Raw genomic sequence first — 18,332 nt, forward strand, 5'->3', positions numbered from 1 at the left:
CTTACCATTCCACTTTTGGACAAAAGGGCCAGAAAGAATTCTCATGAATCCTGCAAGACAGACTATGTCTATGGAGAACTCTTCAAGGACTAGGTCAATTGCATTGTCAAATTCTACACGATTTTTATACAGTTTATGATTAATTACCTGTAATAGAAAAGATAAGCACAACCTTTTCAATGAATTACCAAAATAATTAAAAACTCAACCTTTACACAGCCCATACTTCACTTCTTTGTAAAGATATACCTGATAGATTATTAAGAAAGGGACAGGATGAAGGAGAAGGCAAGGCCTGCACCCACCGACAATGGCAAAAGTCCGTAGAATAAGTGCCCCACAGACCAGGGTCCCGTGAGGGCAGATTATAAACTTAAATATGGCCCACAGGAAAGATATTTTCCCAAGTCACTTACTCTAGTGGGAATACCAGCTCTTTCCGCTTTATCTAACCCAGCTACTGCGGCTTTGTTGGAGATAACAACATCAATTTGTGCAGAGCTATTTGGTTCCCGAGTACTGTCTATGAGTGCTTGCAGGTTCGATCCTGAGAAGGGAGAAAAACAACAGTGAGTTCATACTTTTTTTTTGAGATGGAGTCTCACTCTGTCACCCAGGCTGGGAGTGCAGTGGCATGATCTTGGTTCACTGCAACCTCTACCTCCCGGGTTCAAGGAATTCTCCTGCCTCAGCCTCCCAAGTAGCTGGAATTACAGGCATGTGCCACCACGCCCGGCTAATTTTTTTGTATTTTTAGTAGAGATGGGGTTTCACCACGTTGGCCAGGCTGGTCTGGAACTCCTGACATTAGGTGATCTGCCCACCTTGGCCTCCCAAAGTATTGGGATTACAGGCGTGAGCCACTGTACCCGGCCTCACACTTCTTAAAAAAAGAGATGTGCTGTTTTGAATAGGGGACTGTCAAATTTTCTGAATAAATGTCTTGGAAAAGACTGGTGATACGTAAGTCTTCTAAATTCCCTTTCTCTTGGCACAGGCAACTTAAGTAAATATGGAAAAAGCTTCTGTATAGCAATGGAAACAATCAACAAAGTAAGGAGACAACCCACAGAATGGGAGAAAATATTTGTAAACTATCCATCTGACAAGGGATTAATAACCAGAATATATAAGGAGCTTAAACAATTTATTAGGGAAAAATCTAATACTGTGATTAAACATGGGCAAGAGATCTGAATAGACATTTCTTAAAACACACAAATTGCAAACAGGTATATAAAAAGGTGCTCAACATCATTGATCATCAGAGAAATGCAAACCAAAACTACAACGACATATTGTTTTGCCCCAGTTAAAATGCTTTTATACAAAAGACAGGCAATAACATGCTGGCGAAGATGTGCAGAAAAGGGAACCGTCACACACTATTGGGAATGTAAAATAGTACAATTATCATGGAGAACAGTTTGAAGGGTCCTCAAAAATTAAAAAAAAAGAGCTACCATATGATCCAGCAATCCCATTGCTAGGTATACACCCAAAAGAAAGAAAATCAGTGTATCAAGGAGATATCTGCAGTTTCATGTTTATTCTCCATAGCCAAGATTTGGAAGCAACCTAAATGTTTATCAGCAGACAAATGGATTAAGAAAATGTGGTACATCACACAATGGAGTACTATTCAGCCATAAAAAAGAATGAGATCCTGTCATTTGCAACAACATGGATGGAACGGGAGATCATTAAGTTAAGTGAAATAAGCACAGAAAGACAAACCTCACACGTTCTCATTTACTTGTGGGAGCTAAAAATTAAAACAGTTGAACTCATGATGATAGTGCAATGATGGTTACCAGAGGCTAGGAAGGGTACTGGGAGAGACAGGGAGAGGGGATGCTAATGGGTACAAAAATGTAGTTAGAACGAACAAAATCTAGTGTTTGATAGCATAACAGGGTGACTGTAGTCAACAATAATTTATTACACATTTTAAAATAACTGAAAGAGGCTGGGCGCGGTGGCTCATGCCTATAATCCCAGCACTTTGGGAGGCCGAGGCAGGTGGATCACCCTGAGGTCAGGAGTTCGAGACTAGCCTGACCAGCTTGGCCAACATGACAAAACCCCATCCCTACTAAAAACACAAAAAATGAGCCCGGCATGGTAGTAGGCACCTGTAATCCCAGCTACTCAGGAGGCTGAGGCAGAAGAATCGCTTGAAACTGGGAGGCAGAGTTTGCAGTGAGCCAAGATTGTGCCACTGCACTCCAGCCTGGGCGACAGAGTGAGATTCTATCTCAAAAAACCAACCAAACAAACAAACAACACACTGAAATAATATAACTGGATTGTTTGTAACACAAAGAAAGAATAAATGCTTGAGGTGATGAATACCGGGATGTGATTATTACAGGTTGTATGGCTGTATCAAAAGATCTCATGTACCCCATAAATATATATACCTACCATGAACCCATAAAAATTAAAAATTAAAAAAATTCCCTTCCTCTTGGGATAATGGATTAATAGATTGTAAAAAGCACGGATATTCCTGGTTGGCCTTCAATTCCATCCATATTGCTGCAAATGATGTGGTTTAGGATATGTAATTGCTCCTACAAATTCTGTATCTTATGATCTAGCATTGTAGTAGAAACAGTATAACATTATATCAAAACTGAGTGATGAGAAATAAGCTGCTTAATTAAGCAAGAAAAATTGACCCTCTCAAGAACCACTATGCTATGACCATTACAATAGTTTCTTTAAAAAAACTTTTTAAAATTTAGATTCAGGGGTACACACGCTTGTTTAGTACATGGGAATATTGTATAATGGTGGGGATTGGGCTTCTAGTGTACCTATTACCTAAATAGTGAACATTATACGTGATAGAAAAATTTTCAACCCTCACCCCTTCTCCCACACTTCCCTGTTTTGTCTACTGTTTCCATCTTTTTCTTTTTTTTTTTTGAGATGGAGTCTTGCTCTGTCGCCAGGCTGGAGTACAGTGGTGCGATCTTGGCTCACTGCAACCTCCGTCTCCCGGGTTCAAGCGATTCTCCTGTCTCAGCCTCCAGAGTAGCTGGGACTATAGGCATGCGCCACCACACCCAGCTAATTTTTGTATTTTTAGTGGAGACATGGTTTCACTATGTTGGCCAGGATGGTCTAGATCTCTTGACCTCATTATCTGCCTGCCTCAGCCTCCCAAAGTGCTAGGATTACAGGCATGAGCCACAGTGCCCGGCCCTATTGTTTCCATCCTTATGTCCACATGTACCCACTGTTTAACTCCTACTTGTGAGAACATGCGACATCTCATTTTCTGTTTCTGAGGCAGTTCACTCAGGATAACGGCCTCCAGTTCCATCCATATTGCCGCAAATGATGTGGTTTTATTTTTTTTTTTTTTTTTTTTTTGAGACGGAGTCTCGCTCTGTCGCCCAGGCTGGAGTGCAGTGGCCGGATCTCAGCTCACTGCAAGCTCCGCCTCCCGGGTTTACGCCATTCTCCTGCCTCAGCCTCCCAAGTAGCTGGGACTATAGGCGCCCGCCACCTCGCCCGGCTAGTTTTTTGTATTTTAGTAGAGACGGGGTTTCACCGTGTTAGCCAGGATGGTCTCGATCTCCTGACCTCGTGATCCACCCGTCTCGGCCTCCCAAAGTGCTGGGATTACAGGCTTGAGCCACCGCGCCCGGCCGGTTTTATTCTTTTTTATGGCTGCACCTTACAATAGTTTCTTTGCTTTATTATCAACTTGGGCCTAAAATACATTAAAACCTTAAGATCGACTTATAAAGCAATTAACCTTCTGGGAATGAATCCTGAAGAAATATCAGAGCTGGGTGTGGTGCTGCATGCCTGCAGTCCCAGCTACTCGGGGGGCCAATAAGGTGGAAGGATTGCTTGAGGCCACAGCTGGAAGCTGCAGTGTACTATGATTGCATCTGTGAATAGCTACTCTACTCTAGCCTGGGCAACATAGCAAGACTGTCTCAAAAAGAATCATGATGATCTTGGCCATCAATTAAAAAAAAATCAGATATGCATTTAAGAACATACTGAATATTTGCAAGAATGTTCATAGCAATGTTACTTACAATAGAGGAAAAAAAATCAGGCTACATCCATCTGAGAGAATACAATACTCATTACTTTATCCATAAAGGTCAAACATAAACTTCTTCTTAATAATATAACAATAAAAATTCCTCAACTGTTTTCAGACTTTTCAACAACAAAGCTATGATACAAAATGAGCTGGAACTTCTATCTTTTCTGTCTTTTCTGGTTTCTCCTTAACCGGCCTTCTGACATCCTCTACTTTTTTCTTTGGGAGTGGTCTCAAATTCCTAAGAAAAGTGGAAAGACTAAGAATGCTGAAAAGACAAAGACAACCCTCATGATTCCCTGCAGTCCCTAGACTCTGCCGAGAGTAACCTTACAATCTCAAAGAGTGCAGGGAGGAAAGGAAGGGCAGTCAACAGCTCTACAGTGAAGAAGAAGCCACATCTCACCTGTTCCAGATATTAAGACAGCCACTCTAGCCTTTTTTTTTTCAAAAGAGAAATGATTTTTCAGGGAGCCATTCTTCAACACTGACCCATTTATTTGCATGCTTTCAATCAGATTCTTGACTTTCACACGTGGGGAACCTTCATTCCAAACATGTCCATAAATAAGTAAAGAACAATTGTGAATTAACAGGAATAATGGAAAGAAAAATATTTTATGAAAACTTTAGGGTATATTTTATCCTGAAAATAAGATAATGCAAAGACTAAAATGAACAACACCTTTGTATCACTTACCACTATTCATTCATAAAAACTTCCAAAAGGTGAACATACATAATTACTTCAACTAAAAGCTACAGATCACATCACTATCTTGAAGCACATAGTGGATATATATAACTGCCTGCCAGTATTCTGCCCCTACTCCCCAAATCTTCCTAGTGAGACCACCCATAGTACTGCCATGACCTCCTGGTCTGGGGGATAAGCATGTGACCCAGCAAAACCATTTAAAGACTTGATATGGGATGTTAAGAAAGAGAGGGTCTCCTTTCTTATTGTAATGTGAGCTGAAGGATGTTATCTTTCCGGCATTTGGAGAACCCGCTTGAAAATGAATCCTACACAATAGAGGAAAGAAAGGCAGATATAGGTGAAGTCAGCAAGGTCTGACTTTTTTTTTTTTCTGTTTTTTACTTTTGTGAATCTTCTCTGTATCATTCCAATTTTAGCATATGTGCTGCCGAAGCGAGCATGTGACATCTTTGTTAGTGAATCTGAGTGGATTTTCTGCCCCTCTGCCAAGTTCTAGCACTTCTAGCAGAGTCCTGACTGATACAGTACTTGTCAGGGTGCTCGCTATTCCTTGAATTGAGCTGAGTGACAAAGCAGAACCATGAGGTCTTGTGTGTGGGGAGATTACTTTGGGAAGTGATCCTGTGGGGTGTGGTTGTGCATGCATGAATGCTGAGAGTTCTGAGGCAGAAATGAAGAGATACGTGGTATCGCTGGGGTGGGTGCTGTCATGTTACATCTGTGTAAAGATAGTTGCCATAGCGATGGCTGCACTAAAAGGTGGGCAGAAAGCTTGTGAGGCAAGGCTGAGGTATAGCTAATATTATACAGCTAAAATTATCTACCTAAAAATGAATAAGGAGCAAGTACCTTCAGCTCGTGCAACCACACTGCCAATCACCCAGGCTTCTTCCTTGTGCTGCTGGATATCCCTCAGAATCTGCTCTGTCTGCTCCTTTGATACCACAAGGGCAGCGCCAACCCCACAGTTAAATGTTCTGGCCATCTCTTCCTCAGAGAGGTGTCCTTCCTGCTGTAACCATGAGAAGACCTTGGGGATCCTCCAGGTCTGGGCATCTGAAAATAGACATGAATTGTTTGATTTTTCCTACCTTCTCACACAGGGTACAAAAGTATGCACATATTCAAAGATATGGAAATTATAATCAGGCTCTGCTATTTTATGTAGAGTAAAACTATAAATTGGCCTCTGAGAACTTTTTATTTGGGGATCCACTGGTACCTTAGACATTAAGAACATTTTTTGTTGACACACTTGGCCAGTACTTACAATTGAATGAGGTTTTGTGCTACATTAATGAACCAGACCCTTAGACATTCCCTAGTGGATTAGATAAGCTAGTAGCTGAATTCCAGCAAAGGCCAGTATACCATCCTTTTGCAAACGTTTGGCTGAGTCTTTGCGATGACCAAAATGCACCCAAAGTACAATGCAAAACTAAATGGCTTGTCTACTTATTTAGAGAAAATGCATACACTACTTAGGAAAAGTTATGCTAATGGAATGCAGATCAACACCCTCTCCCGCTCATTCATTTTAAAATTTAGACTTCCTAGGTCTGCTATAAGAATACATTCTCTCGGTGGGCGCGATTGCTCATGCCTGTAATCCCAACACTTTGGGAGGCCAAGGCAGGCGGATCACATGGTCAGGAGATCGAGACCATCCTGGACAACATAGTGAAATACCTTCTCTACTAAAAATACAATAATTAGCCGGGCGTGAGCCTGTAGTACCAGCTACTCGGGAGGCTGAGGCAGGAGAATCACTTAAACCTGGGAGGTGGAGGTTGCAGTGAGCCGAGATGGCGCCACTGCACTTCAGCCTGGTGACAGAGCCAGATTCTAACTCAAAACAAAAAAAAAAAAAGAAAAAGAGTACATTCTCTCTTATCACAAATAATACAACAAATATCTCTAATAAAGATTTTTAGGTAAAGGCCTATATACACACACACAACATTTCTGAATTTAAAAAGAATCTGGATAGTTCTTTGGGATCTATGATTATGGGATCTGATTTTTAAAAAAAACTATACCGAATTAAATTATTTATGATGCTCTTAAGAAAGGGAAGCCAATGTGAACTTAGCTTTTTATTAAATAATAAGGTTTACGATCAGTTCTGCCTATTTATTTGGTTTATCTATTGGATTTTTTTTTTTTTTTTTTTGAGATGGAGTCTTGCCCTGTCACCCAGGCTGGAGTGCAGTGGCGCAATCTCGGCTCACTGCAAGTTCCGCCTCCTGGGTTCATGCCATTCTCTTGCCTCAGCCTCCCGAGTAGCTGGGACTACAGGCGCCCGCCACCAAGCCCAGCTAAGTTTTTGTATTTTTAGTAGAGACGGGGTTTCACCATGTTAGCCAGGATGGTCTCAATCTCCTGACCTTGTGATCCACGTGCCTCGGCCTCCCAAAATGCTAGGATTACAGGCGTGAGCCACTGTGCCCAGTCTTTTTTTTTTTTTGAGACAGGATCTGGCTCCGTTGCCCAGGCTGGAGTGCAGTGGCATGAACACGGCTCACTGTACCCTCAATCTCCCAGGCTCAAGTGATCCTCTCACTTCAGCCTTCTGAGTAGCTGGGACTACAGGCATGCAACACCGTGCTTGGCTATTTAAAAAACTTGTTTTGTAGAGACAGGGTCTTACCATGTTGCCCAGTCTAGTTTTGACCTCCTGGGCTCATGTAATTCTTCTGCCTCAGCCTCCCAAAGTTCTGGGATTATAGACATGAGCCATCATGCTCAGCCGATAATCAGTTTTTTAATTCTTTGGAGTTGATAAATTTTTTTTTTTTTGAGACAGAGTCTGTGTCGTTCAGGCTGGAGTGCAATGGCGTGATCTCCCGGCTCACTGCAACCTCCGCCTCCTGGGTTCAAGCTATTCTCATGCCTCAGCCTCCTGAGTAGCTGGGATTATAGGCATGTGCCACCACACCTGGCTTGTGTGTGTGTGTGTGTGTATTTTTAGTAGAGACAGGGTTTCATCATGTTAGCCAGGCTGGTCTTGAACTCCTGACCTCAGGGGATCCACCCACCTCAGCCTCCCAAAATGCTGGAATTACAGGGGTGAGCCATCACCACACCCAGCCTGGAGTTGATACAATTTTAAAAATGAGGCCGGGGGCGGTGGCTCACACCTGTAATCTCAGCACTTTGGGAGGCCGAGGCCAGAGGATCACGATGTCACGAGTTTGAGACCAGCCTGGCCAACATGATGAAACCCCGTGTCTACTGAAAATACAAAAATTAGCTGGGCGTGGTGACGCACATCTGTAATCCCAGCTACTCGGGAGGCTGAGGCAGGAGAATCGCTTGAAACCAGGAGGTGAAGGTTGCAGTGAGCCGAGATCACGCTACTGCACTCCAGCCTGGGCGACAGGGCGAGACTCCGTCTCAAAAAAAAAAACAATTAAAACTAAAATTAAATAAAATAAACATAAAATGAATCACATGTCTATGACTCTTAGATTCAATTCCATTTATAGTAGCTGGAAAATGTCCATTCTTAATAGTTGAGCTCTCAGAAGATTTAGTAACTACATTGTTCACTATGCTCTCAATAGTTAAAAGTCAATAGCAACTTAAAACTAAATAGTGATACATCTATAAAATGGAATACTTGTTACCAAAAATGATGCTACTAAGACAGGTAGATAGTGATGATATATTTAATGGCAGGGCAAGTAGCAGATTACCAAACTATGATCTTGTTTTAGTGAAGTTTTACAAAGTATTTCTAGGAAAAAACATTGTCAGACTAAGAGTCTAGTTTCTATAAATGAACAAGTACTTCATGAATAATGTAAGTTGTAATTTTAATGTCAAAAAGTCCTGGCCGGGTGTGGTAGCTCATGCCAGTAATCCCAGCACTTTGGGAGGCTGAGGTGGGCAGATTGCTCTGAGCCAAGGAATTTGAGATCAGCCTGGGCAATGTGGTGAAACCCTGTCTCTACTAAAAATACAAAAAATAGCCAAGTGTGGTGGCGTGTACCTGTGGTCCCAGCTACTCAGGAGGCTGAGGTGGGAGGATCACTTGAACCTAGGACGTTGGGGCTATAGTGAGCTGTGATCACACCACTGAACTCCAGTTGGGGCGACAGAATGAGACTCTGTCTCAATAAAAAACAAACAAACAAAAATCCCAGAAGCCCTTACTTAAATCTGTTGTCAAAGTATGATTCCTGGAAGAAACTTTAGAGGCTGGATGCAAGGAGTTGTGCAATGGCTTTTACTGGAATACAGACATTTGTGTAACTCAAAATATAACTGCTTTCAGGAATATGGCTATATCAACTTTCAGTTTCTTAATGAGGTGACTACTATGTTGTTTTTAACTAGTGCTGTGCTAGAGCCAGCTTGTAGAGACTGTTAAACAGCCATTTTTAAAGCAGCTATGATGGGAGTATTTATACCACAGAAACTGGCAAATGCACAAATCAGTCCTGTTCCTTTCCCCATTCATCAGCAGGCCACTGTTTTTAACTACTTGAAAAGGATGATGAATGAAAAACTTATTAAGGTTCTTATATATGCTCATCAGAAAGCATTTCTACCCAAGGAAGGTCTTAAACCCCTAGTTTCACCCTCCTATAAATCCTTCAACTCCTTACTATGCTCAGTCCATGGACCTGGAAGAGACTCCCACTCAGCCTGGCCTGGCCTGTCTGTTTTGCTTCCCTGACTAGACTGAAATCCCATCTTCAGCGGGACCACTCTCCCAGCTTCCCTTGCTGATTTCCTCACTTCCACATAACCTACCTGACTCTTAAGTTCTCTCCGAGCTTCACATACGGTCTGACTCTTGGGTTAGCTCACCAAATCTACTCACCTCTATCTCTCTGACTGCTTCTCCCCCATGAATGACCCCAATACCTGCTTGCTTCAGCTGGATCAACCTAACCAATCTATTTTTCTCTGTTCTTGCTTCAAGGCCATATACAGGCTTTTACTCTGGGAGAGAAACTACATGAGCAGCTTCAGCTTCACCTGTGCCTTCAGTCCTGCTCGCTGTCTCATTCCTGTTTGACCTTGACTGCTTTATCTACTTCTCTCTTCAAGCTCCACCCCAGGCCTGCTCATTTCACTAATACTTCACAGGGAAGTAATTTTATGTAAACTCCCTCAGTTTCTACTCCTTCAAGCCAATGTGTATTAGTTGACTGTAGCTGGAAAAGTTTCTCTGACTTTATTCTACAAAAACAAGGGAGGGAGGGGCTGGGCACAGTGGCTCATGCCTGTAATCCCAGCACTTTGGGAGGCCAAAGTGGGTGGATCATTAGGTCAAGAGATCTAGACCATCCTGGCCAACATGGTGAAACCCCACCTCTACTAAAAATACAAAAATCAGCCGGATGTGGTGGTGGGCACCTGTAGTCCCAGCTACTTGGGAGGCTGAGGCAGGAGAATCACTTGAATCCCGGAGGCGGAGGTTGCAGTGAGCCAAGATTGCGCCACTGCACTCCAGCCTGGTGACAGAGCAAGACTCCATCACAAAACAAAAACACAGGGAGGGAGGACTCTGTCCCTCACTTTTGCTGCATGCATAAAATTATTCCACTTCCCTTTTACTAGTAGGTTTCTTCAAACAGAAATCTCTACCCACTGTCTCTACAACTCTGCCACAACAATCTAGTGGGTGGTATCTATGACCAGCAAACTGCCTTTTGACCTAACTCTAAAATACACAAGTCTTTTTCTAGTGCTTATTCTAGATTTCTGTGCTGTACCTGACACTGTGGACCAGTGTCACGTTAAAATCCTACCTTGGGGCTGGGCGTGGTGGCTCACGCCTGTAATCCCAGGACTTTGGGAGGCTGAGACGGGCGGATCACTTGAGGCCAGGAATTCGAAACCAGCCTGGCCAATAAGGTGAAACCCTGTCTCTACTAAAAATACAAAAATTAGCTGGGCGTGGTGGTGGGTGCCTGTAATCCTAGCTACATGGGAGGCTGAGGCAGGATAACTGCTTCAGCCCAGGAGGTGGAGTTTGCAGTGAGCCAAGATGCCAAGATCGTACCATTACACTCCAGCCTGGGCTTCAGAGTGAGACTCTGTCTCAAAAAAAAAAAAAAAAAAAAAAAAAAGAAAGAAAAAATCCAGGTTGATTTGATGATAATACTTTTATATGGTTTACCCTCTGCTTTGGACTGTTCTTTACAGTCACTCTACTTTGAGAAACAACCTTTTGGTCTCCCCCTCATTCTCTTGGCTATAACTATTACTATGTGCAAATACCACCCAATTTATCTTCAGCCTGACTTCAACTTCTGCTCACAGTCACCTTGGAATAAACACAATGAAGATTTAAAAACCTTCTACTCCAAACTTACTCTTCTTCCTATGTTAATGATGTTATCACCTACTCACCTGCTTAACTAGAAACCTGAGACTTTTTACTTCTAAGCATAAAATGATTCTCCAATGTGCCTCCCTTCTCTATGCCTTGGTTTAGGTGCTTTTATCTCGCATATGGATTACTTAACAGCTAACATTTCCTTTCCTGGTGTGTAGGGCTCCATCTTAATAGAGCTTGAAGTTACCAATCCCCTTGGAGGATCTGCTTAGAGTACTTCAACTTTATGTAAGCCAATTACATGACAATATTTTATGTCTTATAAATAGAGAGAATGAAGCAAAAGGAGATAGAAAAGGTCAACGAGTTTTTCCCTCCCAAAACCCCCAATGATTAAGAATTTTCCATGTGTAATCATGTGTACACTAACTACCCATAGTTTTCTCACACAATGCATTTTTTTCCTTAGCAATTTTCTGAACAGAAGTTTGTTTTAGTGATCTTACCTAAATCTACCCCAAGTTTCTCAGGGAGGACTCTGGGGATGTTCTCTAGTAATCCTCCACCAGTAATATGGGCAAAGGCTTTGACATGTCCTGAACGTAGGACAGGTAACAGTGAATGGCTGTAGATTCTGGTTGGCGTGAGAAGTAAGTCCCCTGTATGTTGAAAAGAGAAGATAAAAACTTAGCCTATGAATAGAAAACCAAAACATAAAAATCAACTCTGGAGAATGACACCAGTTCTACAATAATGACCACGTAGCAAACCAAGGTAATTCACTCCCTTTTAGCTCTAAGTAATGAGAGACTAAAACCACTAAATGCTTCCTCAGACATGTCCAAGCAGGACAGTTTAAACATGAGGGAGTTTACCTAAAGTCTGGTCACCACAACCATCAGGTGCTGGAGAGGAGTACTGGAGGGAAGATTTTGTCACAATCTTCCTCACAAGGCTAAATCCATTGCTATGAAGACCAGATGAAGCTATTCCAACAACAACATCACCCTCGGTGATTCTTTCCAGGTGAGGGAGTTTCTGATCTCGCTCCATGGCACCAACGGCAAACCCAGCTAGGTCATACTCTCCAGGGGGATACATGTCAGGCATTTCTGCTGTTTCACCTCCTGGTGGGATAAGACAAGAGCAAACCAATCAGAGTATTTATAAATCTGTCTAGGAAACAGTGGCACAGGCTACTCTTAACATGAACAATTAACACATGGCTATGTACTGCAAACATTTAAGAAAATGTACTCTACCAGCTGTCTAACAGAACTTTCCACCAAGCAAGATTTCAGGAGAAATAGCACTCGTTTCCACAAAGGGTGAGATTAGGTAACACCTCTGCAAGCATGTATGCAGCATCCAAACACTACTGCTTTCACAGAATGAATGCTCAGTTGAATATAACATCATTTCTATAGCTGTTTAGTTTCAAAATTGTTTCATATATATTTGATCTTTAATCAGTCCATTTTTCAGCTGATGGTACAGCCTTAAAGAAGTGACTTAACCAGGACTGCCCAACTCCAAATACCCTAGCTTAAAAAGTATAGCATTTTACTTACAATTATATCACGTCAAGATGTAAGGTATAGGCAGACTCCAAATTAGAAACTGTGTTCTAAATGGTGGTTGAAAGGCAATTTTTGTTTGTTTCAAACTTTATTCCCAGGCTTCTTTAGCTTAATTAGCTACAAAGAATAAATTGTGGGCTGGGCATGGTGGCTCACACCTGTAATCCCAGCACTTTGGAAGGCTGAGGCAGGTGGATCAGGTCAGGAGTTCGAGACTATCCTGGCCAACATGGCCAAACCCTGTCTCTACTAAAAACACAAAAATTAGCCAGGTGTGGTGGCTTATGCCTGTAATCCTAGCTACTTGGAGGATGAAGCAGGAGACCTGCTTGAACCCGGGAGGTGGAGGTTGCAGTGAGCCGAGACTGTGCCACTGCACTCCAGCCTGGGCCACAGAGCGAGACTCCATCTCAAAAAGAAAAAAATATATATATAAGCAAAAACTGAAAAGAGCTGCAGTGTCCAAGGGGAATGGGGCTTAAAATCTTAGAGATCTAGATTTTATCAGATCCATAAACTATTTTAGAAAGCAGTCATAATGTAAAATAGCAGCTCCTAGTTACTTCACATTTTTTCTTCTTCAGAAGTTGACTCAATTCAGTTTGCCTCATTCTTAGAAGCCTCATCAAAACTCTTCACAAGATCTGGAACTTCATCATCATCATCCCCTCCAGTAGCAAGCAGTGCTTTTCCATCCACAGACTGTTTGGGCACAGCTTCAGTCGGTCTCCTTAAACTAGTCAGACTGTCTGCACCAAGCTGGTTTAAGATGCTGGTAGCATTTCTGTCAGCTGCTTTGTCTCAGCATCGCCTGTAATGGTGAAAGTGTTTACTGCCCCAGAGAAATGCTACCAGCATTTGAGGGTTGTTAAAGTGGATCACTGGTCCTTCATTTGTAAACATACTCACCTCTTCAATACCAGAGATATTGTTTACCCTTAACTTCTTAAGGAGAACTGAAGTTTTTGTCATCTGCTGTAGCTGAGCCACCTTCTTTTTGTTCCTTTTCCATCAATATGTAATTGTGGCTGCAGTTTGGTTGTTTCTTTCATCTTGTCAGAGTGGAAAAGGGTCATGTGGAGGACTAGGGTGGTGCTCAAGGGGTCTTGGGTAGACCAGCTGAGATTAGGTGCACACATGTGGGGATGCAAGATGGCACAATTTCTGGTTTAAATGGTCATATAAAAGAGGCAGTTTATTTGGGAGGCTGTGATGGGCAGATAGCTTGAGCCCAGCAATTCAAGGACCAGCCTGGGCAATATGGCAAAACCCCATCTCTACAAAAAGTACAAAAATTAGCTGGGTGTGGTGACACACGCCTGTAGTTCCCAACTACTTGGGAGGCTGAGGCAGGAGGATCCCTTGAACCCAGGAGGTCAAGGCTGCAGTGAGCTGTGATTGAACCACTGCACTCCAACCTGGGTGACAGAGAGAGACCCTTTTTTTTTTTAATAAAAAAAAAGTGGTTGTTTTGTTCCTTGATCAACCTGTAGATTCATTTTGCTGAAATATTTCATGTATAGTTAAAGATACTTCTATAAAACTTGGGCATATATTATTTATGTCCCTCTATGGGAAAATTTGGCTTTAGTTAAGACCCGGAATGCCAGGAACCCATCTGCCTCTACCGTAGGGCCAATAGGGAGGAAATAACTCCTAGACCTGTTTGTTGAGGAGGCTACTGAGACTGACGCGGATGTTAAAAGGTGGCCAAAAATTGGGAAGAAAGATAAGGCCTGCCTGACAGTTTAGGAGTACAGGTCTAGTGGACAAACCCTTGAGGAGGGCTTTGAAGGTAGCAGGCTCTAAATTTAATTCAAGTAGTTTTACCTATATTTCATTTGCCGCATCTTGTGATATACAGTCTCCCTTGCCAGTTATATTGGCACCAATCACATTTTTACATAGGGCTAAAATACAATAAGAAAGATATGTTATTGATTAAAATGGCTGGTCATACCAAGAAGAGCACATCCAGCTTTTCCACAAGCTTTAGCAATTCCAGCAACAACGGCTTCAGTTACACTGAGGTCAAGTTTTCCACAGGAAAAGTAATCAAGGAAGAAGAGGGGCTCTGCTCCTTGTGCCAGAATATCATTAACACACATTGCTACCAAATCTTGACCAATGGTATCATGTTTGTTGCACAGCTGGGCAATCTATATAAGAACAATATAAACATCCACATTAGGGAATAAGTTCAAAGTTGTATCTTATCCATTTGGCTAGCTGCTCTTAACACCTAAAAACAAAAGAACACGAAATTCTGACAAGCTGCTTGGTCTAAAAGTATCCCCTTTATCCTCTAAAGTACCTTTCCATCCAAATATAATCTAAATAATAATTTGTTATTAGAAATGTGCAGATATTTTAGCCATTTTACACGGTTATTTGGTACGGTCCTTTTTAGCTCGTATTATGTCAAGAGAAGAAAAATATATATTTGACATACAGTAAATTTCCTCTTATCTTTCATAAAAGGCCTTTATTCACAAAGGTGTCTGATTACCTTTAGTTTAGTTCCAACGCCATCTGTTCCAGAGGCCAGAAGGGGATCTTTGAAACCAGCTGCTTTTAAATCAAAAAGACCAGCAAAACCTCCAAGATCAACTTTACAGCCTGTTGGAGAGGAAATTAATTACTTGCTACATTTTAATAGATTAAACATGTAATTATTTAAATGTCTACTAGTTTAAAAAAATCAGTATATTTAGCAGCCTGAGACATACTTCTGGAAGAAATAGATGACTGGAACAGCTGTTCTCAGAAATGACATAATCAAATCAACTGGGAGAATGTAATCATTTAACAGATTAACATGTAACATGTTAATATAACATATAATATGTTAATATGTTTATATAACATATAAACATACCACTTCTTCATAAGAATGGTTGAAACAAGAGATGCCCTTCCTATGAGAGACTGCACTATGTGCTCAAAGAATTGATTAAGAAAGTAATTAAATAGTAAAGGACCAGCCAGACGTGGTGGCTCACGCTTGTAATCCCAGCACTTTGGGAGGCTGAGGTGGGCGGCTCGCCTGAGGTCAGGAGTTCAAGACCAGCTTGGCCAACATGGTGAAATCATGTCTCTACAAAAATACAAAAATTAGCCAGGCATGATGGTGGGTGCCTATAATCCCAGCTACTCGGGAGGCTGAGGTGGGAGAATCGCTTGAAACCAGGAGGCAGAAGATGCAGTGAACCAAGATGGTGCCATTGCACTCCAGCCTGGGAGACAGAGCAAGACTCCATCTCAAAAAAAAAAAAAAGAGTAAAGGAGCATACGTATCTTTTTGAGTTTAACATCACAGATGATAAACACTTTCCTTAATATTAAAGACAAGAAAGCAGAAGACTGGGTTTGGCTTAAGCGGGGCAAAACTTACAGTAACCAAATATTACTTTGGAAAAATTCCTGTTAAATATAAAACCCAAATCCATTCACAATATATATCAACGTTAATGAATTAGCAAAGTATAGGATCACTGACCTGATCTGGAAGTGGCTTTTGCTAAAGGCTGAATTTTCTTGACCAGCATATTTCCAGCTTCAATGTCTACTCCAGATTCCTTGTAAGTCAAACCCCTAAAGAATCAAAAACAAGTCATCACCTAAACACCAGGGAAAATTATTTTAATCTTAAAATATTATTTAAAGCAGAAGGTATCCCCAGTGATTTTCTTTTTTTTTTTTTTTTTTTTTTTTGGTGGGGTTTCGCTCTGTCGCCCAGGCTGGAGTGCAGTGGCCGGCTCTCAGCTCACTGCAAGCTCCGCCTCCCGGGTTCACGCCATTCTCCTGGCTCAGCCTCCCGAGTAGCTGGGACTACAGGCGCCCGCCTCGTCGCCCGGCTAGTTTTTTGTATTTTTAGTAGAGATGGGGTTTCACCGTGTTCGCCAGGATGGTCTCGATCTCCTGACCTCATGATCCGCCCGTCTCGGCCTCCCAAAGTGCTGGGATTACAGGCTTGAGCCACCGCGCCCGGCCTCCCCAGTGATTTTCACATCCCCTAAAGTGCTTAAAATTTTTTAAAGTCAGTGCTTGGGCCCCATCTATACAGATTTTGATTTAACTGGTCTAGGGCAGGCTCTGGGAATTGAAATGAGTTTGAACAATCTCCCCAGCTGATTTGATTACATCATCCCTGAGAACCGCTATTCTAACTCAATCACCTATTTCTTCCAGAAGTACTTCTTACAGGCTGCTAAATATACTGATTTAAACTATTTTTTTATTAAGGTAAAATATACACAACATGAAGTTCAGCATCTTAACCATTTTTAAGTTCAATGGTATTGAATACAATGATAATGTTATGCACCCAGCCCCATCATCCATTTCCATAACCCTTTATCTTGTAAAACTGAACCTCTGTCCCAATTAAATGACTCCCCATTCCCCACTACCCCCAGACCCTGGCAACCATCTATTTAAAAGTAGACATACTGATATTTTGCTACAACTTTTCTCAGTTTACTTTTGGTATGAACAAGAGAGGAATGCCTAATCAAGTCAAAAAAATGAAAATCAGGTTTGTAAAAACTGTACACAAGTATCCCTAAATAAACTGAGTTCTTAATTGCAATAATATATAACTGTATCTGTTTCCTAATAGCTGAGGACTGTAAGAAACACTATGACAAAAGCAAAACCAGGCAAAGATATTCAGTGCATCATTTCCTTCTGTATAGGACCTACAAGTCGGAGCAGCACATTTAGAGATCAAATCTGTGAATGACACTGCAGATTTTGTAGTCTTGACTTGCAAAAATGAGAACTCTGGCCTGCTGGTATGCAGTGATACATGAAGAAATAGGTGTTTTATTAAAAACAAGCTGCCTTGCTTTTATAGAAGTGTCTTTTTAAAAAGCATACAAAATAAAATAAAAAAAAAATAATAAAAAACCAAGGTGCCAGAATACAGTTGAGGGCATTGGCAGTTAACTCAAATAAAGACAGCAGCCCAGGGTCACTCTCAGATAGGAAACAAAGACTGATTTTAAAAAACTTTTTCTCTGGTAGCAACTAACACTGTGGCATCTCAATTTTTTCATCTTTATAACTTAAATAATTCAGACTAGAATTGAGATTGCAGTCCCTTCAAACAGGTCATTTCAATGGAATCTAGTCATTTTAAATGAAAATAAATTTTAGCATGGCATTTTAATGTTCTCGATTCTTGGAAAATCTGTTTAAACTTAAAATATCTGCCTCTTGGTAACAGTATAGCTTGAATTAAGTTGGTAAAAAATTTTGTCTTAAAATTTATTCATTATCCATAAATGAACTTCATGAACAATAGTAAATGTGATATATTTTCAAGAAATCAGGCCAGGTGCGGTGGCTCACGCCTGTTAATCCCAGTACTTTGGGAGGCTGAGGCAGGCAGATCACCCGAGTTCAGGAGTTTGAGACCAGCCCGGCCAACAAGGTGAAACCCCATCTCTACCAAAAACACAAAAATTACCTGGGCACGGTGGCAGGCACCTGTAATCCCAGCTACTTGGGAGGCTGAGGCAGGGCAATCACTTGAACCCGGGGGGTGGAGGTGGTGGTGAGCCGAGATCACGCCACTGCACTCCAGCCTGGGTAACAAGTGCAAAACTCTGTCTCAAAAAAAAAAAAAAAAAAAAAAGAAAAAAAAAAAAAAAAAAT

The 18,332-nt window shown here is 41.6% G+C and overlaps 1 protein-coding gene across 4 annotated transcripts in view; it reads right to left on the reverse strand.

The window, feature by feature from the left end:
• Positions 1–18,332, reverse strand: part of GART (phosphoribosylglycinamide formyltransferase, phosphoribosylglycinamide synthetase, phosphoribosylaminoimidazole synthetase) — a 39,285-nt gene that overhangs the window by 1,639 nt on the left and 19,314 nt on the right. For all 4 annotated transcript variants that reach the window (XM_017883932.1, XM_017883933.1, XM_017883931.1 and 1 more), the window contains exons 12-20: positions 16,171–16,265; positions 15,181–15,290; positions 14,632–14,830; positions 11,967–12,218; positions 11,598–11,750; positions 5,646–5,852; positions 4,482–4,619; positions 417–547; positions 6–147 (exon numbers count right to left, since the gene is read on the reverse strand). In XM_017883932.1, the coding sequence (XP_017739421.1) occupies positions 6–147; positions 417–547; positions 4,482–4,619; positions 5,646–5,852; positions 11,598–11,750; positions 11,967–12,218; positions 14,632–14,830; positions 15,181–15,290; positions 16,171–16,265 (1,427 nt within the window). The remainder of the gene's footprint in view (positions 1–5; positions 148–416; positions 548–4,481; positions 4,620–5,645; positions 5,853–11,597; positions 11,751–11,966; positions 12,219–14,631; positions 14,831–15,180; positions 15,291–16,170; positions 16,266–18,332) is intronic.

This window comes from Rhinopithecus bieti, unplaced genomic scaffold (genome assembly GCF_001698545.2).
Source record: "Rhinopithecus bieti isolate Rb0 unplaced genomic scaffold, ASM169854v2 scaffold_13207, whole genome shotgun sequence".
Classification (NCBI taxonomy): Eukaryota; Metazoa; Chordata; class Mammalia; order Primates; family Cercopithecidae; genus Rhinopithecus; species Rhinopithecus bieti.